This window comes from Trichosurus vulpecula, chromosome 5, assembly GCF_011100635.1.
Source record: "Trichosurus vulpecula isolate mTriVul1 chromosome 5, mTriVul1.pri, whole genome shotgun sequence".
Classification (NCBI taxonomy): Eukaryota; Metazoa; Chordata; class Mammalia; order Diprotodontia; family Phalangeridae; genus Trichosurus; species Trichosurus vulpecula.
The window spans coordinates 146,647,939-146,661,365 of NC_050577.1; the positions used below are offsets into that span (position 1 = coordinate 146,647,939).

Sequence of the window (13,427 nt, forward strand, 5' to 3'; positions counted from 1 at the left end):
CTGTCCCCAAATCAAATGCATACACAAGAAAATATTTTTCTCTATTTTTCTTCGTACAATGTAAGAAAGACAATTCATCCCATGAACACAAACAATAGAGCATGGATACCAAATAAAGAAGCATATTGTTCACCAGCTTTCTTTCTAAATGAATTTCATTCCTTTTTCAGGAAGGACCATTTCCTTAACATGGATTATTTTTTTAAAATTGTTTTTGTTTTGTTTTTCTGGAGGGGAGAAGGCAGGGCAGTTGGGGTTAAGTGACTTGCTCAAGGTCACACAGCTAGTAAGTGTGACAAGTGTCTGAGACTGGATTTGAACTCAGGTCCTCCTGACTGCAGGACTATGCCACCTAGCTGCCCCAATTATTATTTTTTTATGTCACAACTACCTATTCAGAAAGCAACTCTTTCATCTTAAAAAAAGAGATCTCTAAATTCCTAAAAATTGCATGTTTTGTCTCAGAGTCAAGGAAAACTTTCCAACAACTTAGAAGAACCAGATCTAATTAAGCTAAATAGCACTAGTTTGAAACATTGGATCCATTTCATACCCTTGGGGCTATTCTAATAGTACACAGGCAATGGGGCCAGTATTCTCTGGTGTTTTTGTACAACCATATGGATGGAGGATAGGAAATAGAGCAGAAAAATGTTTTGTTCTTACTCATTTCAGCTATGAGTGTGTAAAAATAAACTACACATATAAAACAGCAGTTGAAGTAATTTTTCAATCAATCAACAAGCATTTATTAAGTGCCTAATCTATGCCAGGCACTGCGTTAGGCACTGGGGATACAAAAACAAAAATGAACAGTCAGGTAACATATTTTACTGGTGGGTGGATGTATGTAATACATATTATTATTAAGATATATGTGTATATACATAAAGATATATTATTAGGATATATAAAGATACCTGTTTAATCTGAATGCTATGACTTTGTTTTAACATGACCCTAGTGGGCTACCCCAAATCTCAGAGCCATAAGGGACCTTGAAGACCATTCAATCCAACATCTCTCAATTTCTAGATAAGGAAATCAATGCCCAGAGAAGTTCAGTGACTTATGATGGGTGATAAATAATGAGAAAGCCAGGAATAGAACCCAGAACTTCTGATTCTAGCTCTTTCTATTCCACCATGCTACTCTAGAGTTTCCGGACTTCTCCCATAGCTCTGTAAACTTGGTTCTCCCACAATTTCAAGGAAATAGAAGCTCAATTTCATAGGATTTGGTGAGGGCAGAAGGGTCAAATTGGAACCCAGGGGATGATTTACATGTACTTACATTCAACCTCAGAGTTGAAGTTTTACCTTGCCTTCAGAATATGGGGCAATCAGATCCTTTAGAACATCAATTCCACATCATGAAACAGGATAAAAAATTAACTAAGCTATCTTACCTAGTATAAATTCTGAAAAAGAGAGCAGTTGCTTAGGTACAAATAAGCAAGACACAAAACATTTTCTTTCATTATCTTTAATCATTAAGGAGGAGAAACTCTATGAGCAACTCCATTGGAAAGAAAATTTATACAATGCTGGATCCTGGCTATTCTTTCATTCAAAAGTAATTATTCCTCACAAGAATAATGAAAATGTACTTCTCTTAAGCCTGGTTCTTCTTTTTCTTCCAGAAAGGACTTGTGGCAAACAAATTATCTTGAGAATCCCTATAGCCTCTAATGCTCTCCTTTCAGGGAGGGAGAATTTGTTTTCCCTCCATATATAACTTCAGCAGAGTGAAATATTTCCAATTCCTGAAGGATTGTGAAGTTGCCTTAAGATAGCAAATTTTTCCTCTCCTTGATTTAGGGGGAAAAGACTCCTCGATTGAGATAACACATATTTTTTTCCCAAATTTCGTGGTCAAAAAAGTGATGCTAATGATGGAAATTTTCCCTACCAACCAAGCATAGATCTTGTCAAAGGAGAGAATCATTACGCAGGGGAGGTGGTGTTATTACTATCTTCTTAAATTCAGGAAGGTGGATGGTTAATGCTGTCTTATATACAAAAAAGCTTAAGATCAGGTCTAACTTGAACAATTATCATACTTGACAAAAAAAATTTAATCTCTGATCACAAGCCCTACTCATATAACTTTAAAATTAGATTAATTCAATGTACAATTCTAACTATAGGTCATTTCTAAGGTTTATAAATAATTTCCTAATGGTTCCATTTCAGAGAACTTTAATAATCACCTCATAAATAGCAAAATGTATATTTCAAATAGCCTAATATAATATAGTTCATTCATTAATATAGGGAACCTGAAAAAAACAAAGAAGTTTTGAACTTTTTTAAGCTTTGAAATAGTTAAGGGAAACTGGCATTCTTCTTAAAAGGGAAAATTTTTTAGAGGAACAATTATTTTCTTTTAAATTTTAGCTAAATTGAACAGAAATCACTTGTTTACTAATTTGCATCTTCTGAATTGTCCTTTAAAATATATTTCAAAAACAGGAAATTTGTTTCTTATAAAGATTAAAAATTTTCAGTAGTTCTAAAGGAAAATTTCTTTTCAAATTTTTTTTTCTCATACAAAAGTGCCCTTGAAGACTTCATAATCCCATGTGGGCATGTATTTGTGTTTGTAAAGGGTTGGGAAAATGGAAAGTGAGAAAGGAGGTAGGGAGGGAAGAAAAACTTTAGACGAGATGAGAGCTGTAACAATGATTTCCTGTTTCTATGCTTGAGAAAGCTCCTTTAATTACACTGAATTACTCTTTCTTACATGGAGAGCAGTAACAGATGCAATCATTTGTATTACGCACATTCAAAGTCCTGGAACCAGACCAGCAGAAAAGAATAAGGGCAGAAAGGTGTGGATTTTCCATTTTAAGTTCTCGTGTGCCTTTCTATGTTCATTTATTCACTTAAAAGTACATAACTGCAGCATTGTGAAAAGACTAACCTGCCGTCTTTGCTCTTGGCATATCACTGGTATCTAAAGATATGAGAGAATGTTTTGAAAGCACCTTTTATGGAATGAAGTTAAAGTGACTACATTTTTTTCCTGTAGAGAAAAGGATAGAAGGAAAAGGGGTAGGGGGAACGATCAAGGGCAATCTTTGATACACAGATGAAAATAGATGTTACAATTTCTTTCTCGAAGTAGTTTCAGAAGCACCTAGTAACTCAATCATACATTTTAACATAACAATGATGGTATTAATCTGTTTAAACTTAAAACTCTCTTCTCCAGGCATTACTGGGAGAACCTGGAAATCTACTCAGTATTAAGCATTTGCTATTCGAATAATCTGTGGTGATAACAGTTTTCCTATTTTAAAAAGTCAGCAAGAAATAGTCGTATTTCTGAAATGCCCACTGTCGGAATGTCCAATTTCGTTTTTAGTTCAAGTTCAATAGCTGAAGTTTTATTTCAAACTCTTCTAATGGTCCTTCACCTTCAACTCTTGCCCTAAGTATTAGGCAGAGTGTTTTTCTCCTTGTTTGATGCCAAGAACAAGATGTAAGAACCAGTTGAACTGCACAGTCCAGCCTTTGTCTCTACAAACTTCTATCTGATCAAGGAAATACTTTTTGGCCTCCTCTTCATTTTTCCCCACTGTCAAGGCATCTCGGATATAGTCGATATCTTCCTTACTAGTTAACTGGGGCATGCCAGTCATCAGCATCATGGAAAACAGGATGATCAGTAGGTTGGTGTGTTGTCGAAGAGCTAGGTAAGCCTTGACACAGATGTCCTGGATAAAGGGAAAGAAGACCATTGTTGTTAAAGTGGCTAGAGGTACTTACTCAAAGAACAAGCTTCAAGACCTTAATTTGATTTGCATACCATAAGTAACAGAAAACATAACTCCTAAGATAGGGATACATAGAGTATACACACGTAAAAGCCAAACTTTGTAAAATGCCTAACAAATTTGTTTACATGAACTCTACCGATACTCAGTGAATATTAATTCCTCATTAACCATCTTTCATCTTATATTCTTGCCTTATATGTTGTTTCTCCCATATAGATATTGATAATGGAAATTTGTATAGCCTGAGGAAAGGCATGAAACAATACTGACAGATTTCTGCCAAGGGAAATCCACTATTTCTCCAGGAAGGTAAATTTTTCCTTCATCAAATCTGAATTTGCCTTTTTGTAATTTCTATCCATTGCTTCTATAAGTACTTCCCTCTGGGGTCAGTGAGAACAAATCTAGTTTCTCTTCTACATGACAACTCTTCATATACCAGAAGTCAACAATTATATTCCTCCCTTGATTCTGCTGTTCTCCAAGGTTAACACCCCAGTTCCTTCAGCTGATCCTCTCATATGTCATGAACTCAAGGCCTATTGCGATTCTAGTTGCCCTCCCCTGGACACTATCTAGTTTCTTAATGTCCTTCTTAAACTGTTGTGGTCAAAACTTAACACACTAATCCAGAAACAGTCTGATAAGGGAAGAGTAGGTGGGACTATTGCCTCCTTATTGATGGTTGGTATTGGGTTCTTAATGCAGCCCAAGATCACATTTGCCTTTTTTTTTTTGCTTCCTTATGACTTATTGACTGATATTGAGCTTATTACAATCCACTAAAACCCCATTTTATGTTTTTTTCCAGATAAACTGCTATCTAAACACATCTTCATTGTGTACTTGGGATTATGGACTATAAACTGGAAGGGACTGTAGAGGTCATCTAGTCCAATCTTTTAATTTTATAGATGAAGATGCTAGGAGAGAAAATGACTTATTCAAGGTCATAAAGGTGATATGTAGAAATGGAACAGTTCAAACCCAGATCTTCTGACTCTAGTTTTCTTGTGAAGCTGATTTTCTGGACCCAAGTATAAGACCATGTTTGTCCTTTTTAAATCCCTTCTTCTTTCATTTAGCCCAACATCTTAACTGATCAAGTTTTTCGGATTCTGACTTTGTTATCCAACATGTTAACTATCCCTCCCAGCTACAAGCTTTTATCCAAGTCATTCAAATGTTAAACACTACAGGGCCCAGTGCAGATTCCTGGGGTGCTCTATTATGGTTGACTTTTAACCATTCATGATAATTGTATAATTAGATGAATTCAGAACTATCACAATACCCCCCTCCCCAATAGGATAGCATGAGAGACATTTTATTATGCTCACCTAGGTTTGTTAAAATCTAGGTGAACTATATCTATAGCATAATCCCACCGAAAAGGGAAATAAATTTATCTTGGCATGGCCTACTATTAATGGAACCATGATGTCTCTTTGGGGGAAACCTCCTCTTTTGTTTTTTTAGTGTTCATGAGCCATCTTTTAAATATATTTTCTAGACATTTGTCAGGAAGCAAAGTTGAGCACATTTGCCTATAGTTTCCAGATTCTATTCCTTTTCCTTTTTTGGAGACTGGCTTATTTGCCTTTTAAAAAACCTGTTAAAATGAATTATTGATTTTTTTAACTTCACTAGTACTTCTCTGATACTGCCATCCGGTCCTCAACAAAAGTATACTTCATAACAAAGGAGTAAAATTAGGCAGATCAAAGTAACACCTTGGCCTTGTCTCATAATCTATACCGCCTATCTGCTCCTTTCCAGCCATGTGGTGCCTCTTTCATGTTTTCCATGATCTTACAAATACTACTTATGGTGTAGCAATAACATTCACCAATTCTTTCAGTTATTGAGAGTGTGGATCAAGTGACTCAAACTCATGAAAAGAAGTTAGCTTGCTCTCTTACTATCTTCCCATTTATCTGGGTATGAACTCCCTAATAGCCTTTTTCTTTAGTCCTTTCTGGCCCACAGACCATTCTTTTTGGTAGAAACAAAACAAAAATGGAATAGCCCTGCTTTCTCTCCTTCACCAGTTATCAGCAATTCTATTCATTCTTTGATTCTTCTTTTCTCCTCAATATAGCTTTAACACTCCCCCCTTTTGGTTTTCAACCCTTAGCTTAATTTAGGGTTCTTATCCTTTTTCTTCCAGACTTTTGCCCCTTAATTTACCAGTGACTGATGGGTTAGATAGGGTTAGAATCTAACACCACATTTGTCTATCATTTCAAAAGAACAGAAATGTTTGTTCCACTCTTTAATTTCAGCCCTTCTACTTTCCATTTGCTGATGGATTTAAAGTTCTCCCAGTCCCTTGGAGTTTTTCTGTTCATGACCATGCCAAATACTTAGCCTTCTGGAAAACTGCCTCAGTGCATTAGGGCTTTTGCATTCTTAATGACTCCATTTATATTAAGAAATTATTTTCTTTTGTCCGTGCATATGCCCCATTGAGCTGCCTTTCATTTTTCCTTAGTAATTGTGTTGGCTAAGTACAGACCTTACCAAAGGCAATATCCACATTAATTTGGTAACTTGTATAATTTTCACAAGATGATGGATGTGGCTTTCTCTTGACTCAGAATTATTATACTATTCTGATTAATAATTATTTTAAGTCACTGTGATTTTGGAGAAAAGACATATGCCAGATGAACATCCTGAAGGTGTGGGCATATAATCAGGTTTAAACTCTGGTGTTAGCAGAAAATTTTTGCCTACAAATTAATGTATTATTGTGATGCCAATCAGTGAATGTTCCCTAATGAGTTGACTGATAACTGGCGCTTTATATAGTGCTTAAAGTTTGCAAAGGACTTTACATACATTATTTCATTTGATCCTCAAAAAACCCCTTTGAGATAGATGCTACAGGAACTATTACCCCTATTTTAGAGATGAGACTCAGAGAAGTTAAATAGCTTTGACCGTGATTATGAGGTGTATGATCTGAATCTGTATCTTTATTTTAGAAAAAAAATTTGTCATTGAATATTTCCCAATTACACATAAAAATTTTTAACAATCATTTTTAAAAATTTTGAGTTCCAAATTCTCTCTCCTGTTCCTGCTCCCTCCTTGAGAAGGCAAGCAATTTGGTATCTATTTTATATATGAAGTTATGCAAAACACATTTCCATATTAGCCAGAATCCATATCTTCTTGACTCCAAGTCTAGCTTTGTATGCACTAGGCCCACTGTCCTCCTCATGGCATCTGTGATCATGGCATTATCACCAAATGGTGACAGAATAAGAATGGATAAGTGAAAGACTGTGTAGAGTAATAGCAAACACACTGGATTCAGAGACAGAAGACCTGAGTCCAAACCTTACTTCTGTTACCACTACACCTAACCATAAGATTATGGCAGGTAGGTGGCCCCATGGAATTCTAGGCCTGGAGTCAGAAAGACTTATCTCCCTGAGTTCAAATCTAGCCTCAGACACTAGCTATGTGACCCTTGACAAGTCACTTAACCTTGTTTGACTCCGTTTCTTCATCTGTAAAATGAGCTGAAGAGGGAAATGGCGAACCACTCCAGTATCTTTGCCAAGAAAATCCCAATTGGGTTACAAAGAGTCAGACATGACTGAAATGACTGAACAACAAAAAACATATGTACATACATACATATGGATATAAACTTTTATATATATATAAAATATACACACATATACATATGTACATATATATATATGTACATATATACATACATACATATATAATGTGCTAGCCACTGTGTCAAGTATTGAGCAAGTCATTTAATCTTTCTGGGCTTTAGTGTCTTTATTTACAAAATGAGGAGGTTAGACTAGATTATTTCTAAAATCCTTTTCTACCATAAATCTTATGATCTGCCCTATTAAACAATTACAGAACCTCCTCACAGGTAGGCATCTTGGAGACCACTAAGTTCAATGCATAACCTAACAAGAATTTCATCTCTAGCATCTCTAACGAGTAGAGTCATTCAGGGGAATCACCTACTACAAAGGCTTCCTTGGAGAAATAGTCCAGCAACTATTCTCTAGCTCTCAATCGTCCAGCTGGCCCTAAAATTCAGATAGAAATTTCTCCTCTGGGAGAAAAACATCTCTTTCGAGAATGTTATCATTTGCCACATGCTCATCAGACTGACACAAAAGGCTGGCCAGATCTAATTACTAGAATGCTCATCTGGAAATTCCAAGGGCTCAAAGTCCTCATATCCTGACAAGCACAGATTCTCCATTTGATTACTAGAGTAGGTTATCCATATTGGCTCACACACATTAAAGAGAATCTGTTATACCAGCATGGTGAAATTTCCACCAATTCTGATGACCTGCCCTAAATGGCCTCTTGCTATTAAAGGTCCTGCTACCAATAACAGGAGAAGGCTCCCCATCCCTGGAGTTTTCCAAGTTCAAAGCTAGATGATCACTAGGAGATGCTTTAGAGGGGATTCTTGCTCAGATATGGGATGGAATCCATGACCTCTGATTCCAACCTTCTTTGATTTAAAAAAGAAGAATAACAGTGGTTGCATCTAAAGCTGCCTGTATCTCCCAAGGAAGAAGAGGACAGTAGCTGCTTTGTCCTCTGTTCCTCCTGTACTCTGTCACACTGCTATGGCCAGGAATGAGTTATACTTCCATTCTTTGCACTTAGATCCATGGTAGATCATGGCTATATGTGGAAATCTTCACATTTCTCTTTCCTGCCTCTCATTCCTCTTCTCTCCAAATCTAGAGGCCAGGTAGTTTGAGGAAATATGGGGCTATGGTTCCAGGGGTGTAACACGGGAACCAAGAAGCACCTTACGTCCATCTTCTACCAACTCCCAGGGACCACTGTACTAGGCTCAAACATAACCAATCTTTCTCTTTCCCTAATTCCTACTTGAAGTATTTCCATTTTCAAATGGAGAAGACAAGACATGCCTCAGGAGCATAACCTGATTTCCAGAACGTGGTTAAGTCCATTTGTTCCTGAGGACATCCAAAATTACTATATAGTGAGGTTTGATGTTGACTGTTGACAGCTGTGACTTCTCCTACCTCAATTTTTTCTTGTAGCACTTTTCTGGATTTCTTTTGCCCTTATAAACTTGTATCGTACTTATTTGAATACATATCGTACCCCTTTTTTTATAAGCCCCCCCCAAAGACAGAAAAATCATTTTAAACATTTGTATTCCCAGTGTCTTACACAGAGTAAGAACCTTCATAAATGCTTATTGATCTTAAAGGAATGTTGATCAATAATCATCAAATTAACAGGTAGTTCTCTTAACATTTCTGTCCTCAATCTTCTGGTTTTTCAACTGCCTTTCTTAGTGTCTCATAGCATACTGAAAAGGCATTAAGAAAATCAACCACAAGCCTTGGGAATGTGAGTTAACATGAGCATAAATCCTACTTCTCCAGCCTCTAACTAAGGTGCTAGTGATCAGCAAAATGATGAGGCCACTACATTGAAAACAATAAAGATTTTAGGCACAATGTACTAAATTTCTAATAGTTGATAAATAATAAATTGCCCTGGGTCGTAATAACTAGGCCTATTTTTTCCCCAAAAGAGAACTCTCTACTTCCTCTGCTCTTGCTTATGCAGTAGTAAAGAGGAAGTGAAATAATGTTGACCCTGTCCTCAAAAAAGTGAAGCAGTATTCTTGGTATAGTAGTAAGAGACAAAGGCGTGTGCACACACACACATAGAGACACATAGAGAGAGACAGAGACAGATGCACACAGAGAAAGAGACACACAGAGAGAGCTAAGGAAGAGGGTGAAAGAATCTAGAAGTGTGAGGTTAAGGGTAAATGAAGAGAGAAAAAGAAAAAGTCCAAAGAATATTTATAACTGAAAAGCTACTAGAAGGGAAAAGCACCTCTATAGATTTAACACGACAATCATAAAAAGATCAATTAGTAGTGGTATTTACATAGCCCTTTAGAGTTTGCAAAGTGTTTTACAGATATAACTTCACAACAATTCTGGGAAGTAGGTACTTATTATTATTATTAATTTACAGATGAGAAAATTGAAGCCAACAAAAGTTAAATTACTTAATTAAATTACATAGCCAATAATTGTCTAAGGCTAGAGTTAAACTCAGATCTATCTTGATTCCAGGTCCAGGGGTCTATCCATTGTACCTCTTAACTTTTTCTTGCACCTGTCAGAAGAGGGAAAAAAATGAGAATAGGGGACCAGGACTTTAAGTCTGAGGCAGATAACAGTAATATTTAATTTGTTCATCAGTGTTTTTAAATATTCCTCTAACAAGAGGATGGAGGTTTGGAAAGAGGTAACATGCTTCTGCTGGAAGGCAAAGTATGGCTAATCAAAAAGAATATTGAACATATCAAGTTAAGACCTTGGTTTAAAGCCTTTGAATTACAACTTGTACCTTGATAGCTTTTTTAAAAGTAATCCTCCAACTGGTTCCATCTGTTAGTGGAAAACCTATACTTACTTTCTTTGCAAATATTTAGCTAGGAATTTATTAGAAGCTGACAGGCTACAATTAAGCTAGTATACATTCAGCTTGGGTTTTCTAATAGTAAGCAATGAGGAGAGAATTCCTGGAGAAAAGTTATCTTGGTTTAGCACAAGTGAGCAATAGTAATCTCCTCTCCCAAACACTGAGGACCCTCCCGATGAGGTAGTGAATGAATCTCATTTCATCTTTGTAGAGCTGGGTTCATATCTCCCCCAAGCAGCAAGCAAATAAGCTAGCAATTGCTCCTGAGTTCTTTTAAAATGGAGATTTTTAACCATTTTTTATTTGTCATGGACTCCTTGGCAGCCTGGGGTAGCCTTTTCTCAGAATAATGTTTTTTAATAAATAAAATAGAGTACATAGGATTACAAAAGAGATCAGTTCTATTGAAATACAGACCCAAAGTTAAGAACCCCTTCTTTAAAAGTTCCCTTAAAACACATTGATTCAAGATCAATTCAATTATTAAAGAGTGAAGACTTTTAAAATTTAGCGACAAATCTTGACTTGACATTTATGAAAAATAAAAGGCTACACATTTGCTTTTCTTTCAGGAAAAAAATAAACTCTCTCGTTTTACAATAATTTGCCCAAGTTCACAGAAGCAGAAAGTGGCAGAATTTGGCTTTGGATTAGGATCTGACTTGAACTCTGGGGCTCTTATCGCTCACTATACCACAGCTGCCTGTGTCCTTACAGATGCCCGGAATTCCTTTAACAGGACCTTAGGTTTTCCTTCTGAAATTAGAAAGAAGATTCTAGAGAAAGTATCATACTAACAAATTCATGCTAAGAGTCAATGGCTCTTAGAAAATTTTGAGAAGTAAGATTTCCTCTGGAAATCGAGGATAACAATATCAACTACACTGGTAGGGAGTTGTGAGGACCAAAGGAGATAACGTATATGTGTCAAGGCTGTTTTGTTTTGTTTGGAACAGACCAGTGATTTCATTCTTGTGGAAAACTCCTACTGAGAAAAATCCCTCTACCAATGCAGATCAGTACCAGTTCTGCGGCTTATATATAGTCTTTAGAGGATTGCCTGGAGCACTGAGAAGTTGACAGTCCAGAGTCACACATCTTCATCAGAGGCAGGGACTTAAACCCAGGTCTCCTTGGCTCCAAGGACTGTTCTCTAGCCATTAAAGGCTTAAGTCCTATATAATAGGATTGGGATAATATCTAGACCTGTGATTTCATTTGTATAGGAAACCCCTAAAATGTGGAAACTTCTGCCAAGGCAGGCTGGCACTTTCTCTGCAACCTATAGTCTTAGTGGGATGCCTAGAGCAAAGCCAAACTGAAATAGAAACTGGGGCCACCAACCCTTTCACAAGGATTTCTTCTGGCCAAATATTGACTTAGAAAACCACATACTAACATTATCTATGTCCTATTGTATTTTTATTTATTTTGTTAACTATTTCCCACTTATATTTTAATCTGGTTTGGCTGTTAGAGCACTTCTCTGGCCTAGAGCACTGAGAAGCGAAGGGACTTGCCCAGGCCTACACCTCTAGGATGTGTCAGAGATGGCACTTGGACCCACATCTACCTGGTTTTGAGGACAGTTCTTTATCCACTATGAACACAGCTTCTCATGTGTAATGAGTATGCAATAAATGTCAGTTATTATCTAGAATGTGGTAAGAGATGGAAGGGATAGGATTAAGGAAATTAAAAAGGTGGTTGGGAGAAGCCAGATGGAAAAGAATGAACTCCTGCAATTTTGCCTGCATTTAAGGTAAATACACCTCCACCCCTGAAATGTGACTCTCCTATTAGTCCTATTTGCTGAAAATTCATTCTTTTCACATGGATAAAAGAATTTGTGCCTTAAATTCAAGTGAAGCTGGATGCCCTCCCATTTGGGGGTGTGTGAAAATAGCAGCTAGTACGTGAGAAATAGCTCTACTAGCCAACAGAGGTCTTGGGAAAGAAAAAAGCTAGAAGCACTGATTATAAATTCATGTAACAGGTACCCGACTTGTATAAAACTGCTTCTTAAGAGTGACATCTAGGGGTGACTGTCTTTTAAGTCCATTCTTTAACTGAAAGCAATGTTTATATATTTGTAAAAGCTTAAATTTGCTTGGAAATATTCACCCACATTTCTAAACTTTGTTCATTATTAAAGAATTTATTGAGTACCTACAATGTTTAAAGTTGATCTTAGAATGCTTGTTTGCACTAGGCAGGATTGTCGGGTTATCCCAAAGATGGTAGTGCAGTTTTTAGCTAATATCTTCAGGATACCTAGTAGTTTTCTTCCTTGACAAATGTCCCATATTACCATTGTTAATTAATAGTATTGGTGTATATCTTATTATTCGGTTAATACATACTTCTATTTCTAATTGGAAAAATTATATTAATGCTTGTGGACAAAACAAAAAAAACCCTACCAAAAAACTGTATATACTAATTACAGTGATTAATTGTGTCATTTGGTAATATGTTTAGTCTTTATGTACTATGTTAGATTAGAATGTTCCTTCCAACCCTAAGGATTTTTTTTGTTTCATGTCTAAGTTTCATTATTCTTCAGAGGTAACAAGATTGCACCTATAAACTGAATAATATTTCAGAATTTATTTCATCTTATCATCAGGTGGCAGTATTTACTATTTCATTACAAACTCATAAAATCTTAAATTGGGAAGGCATCTATGAGGCATCTAGTCCAACAGGATCTCATTCAAAGCAGGAATTTCTTTAACCAGACTCATTTACTTTTTAAAAACTCCCTTACAGGCTACTTAAATTAATAAAAACACGAAACAGAGGCACATATAAACCCTTCTACCAGGGATAATATGTTTCAGCTGCTTCTCCCTCCACAGTTGGGTATTTCCCTGGATGCTGATACTGGGTTTCTAAAGTAAGAGAATTTCAACTTCTAAAGATATTCCTGAAATTTTGAATGTTTCTGGCTAAATGTTTGGAGTCCTTTCTTTAGATTTAAAAGATGGTCTTAGATTAATTATCAATAAGCAAAAGAATCCTTCCTTTTATGGTTTAGGAACATATTTCATTAAGGAGATTAATTCATTATGATCATCATCATCAAAATACTTATTGAGCACCCACTATGTGCATGGTACTGTACCATAAGGTGGCCAGATGTCCTTGGTTT

The 13,427-nt window shown here is 36.2% G+C and overlaps 1 protein-coding gene across 2 annotated transcripts in view; it reads right to left on the bottom strand.

The window, feature by feature from the left end:
- Window positions 1-2,276: 2,276 nt before the first annotated feature.
- PIK3CG (phosphatidylinositol-4,5-bisphosphate 3-kinase catalytic subunit gamma) overlaps window positions 2,277-13,427 on the bottom strand; it is a 45,118-nt gene continuing 33,967 nt past the window's right edge. For both annotated transcript variants that reach the window (XM_036758600.1, XM_036758601.1), the window contains exon 11: window positions 2,277-3,721. In XM_036758600.1, coding sequence (XP_036614495.1) covers window positions 3,443-3,721 — 279 coding nt within the window. In that variant the 3' untranslated portion in view covers window positions 2,277-3,442. The remainder of the gene's footprint in view (window positions 3,722-13,427) is intronic.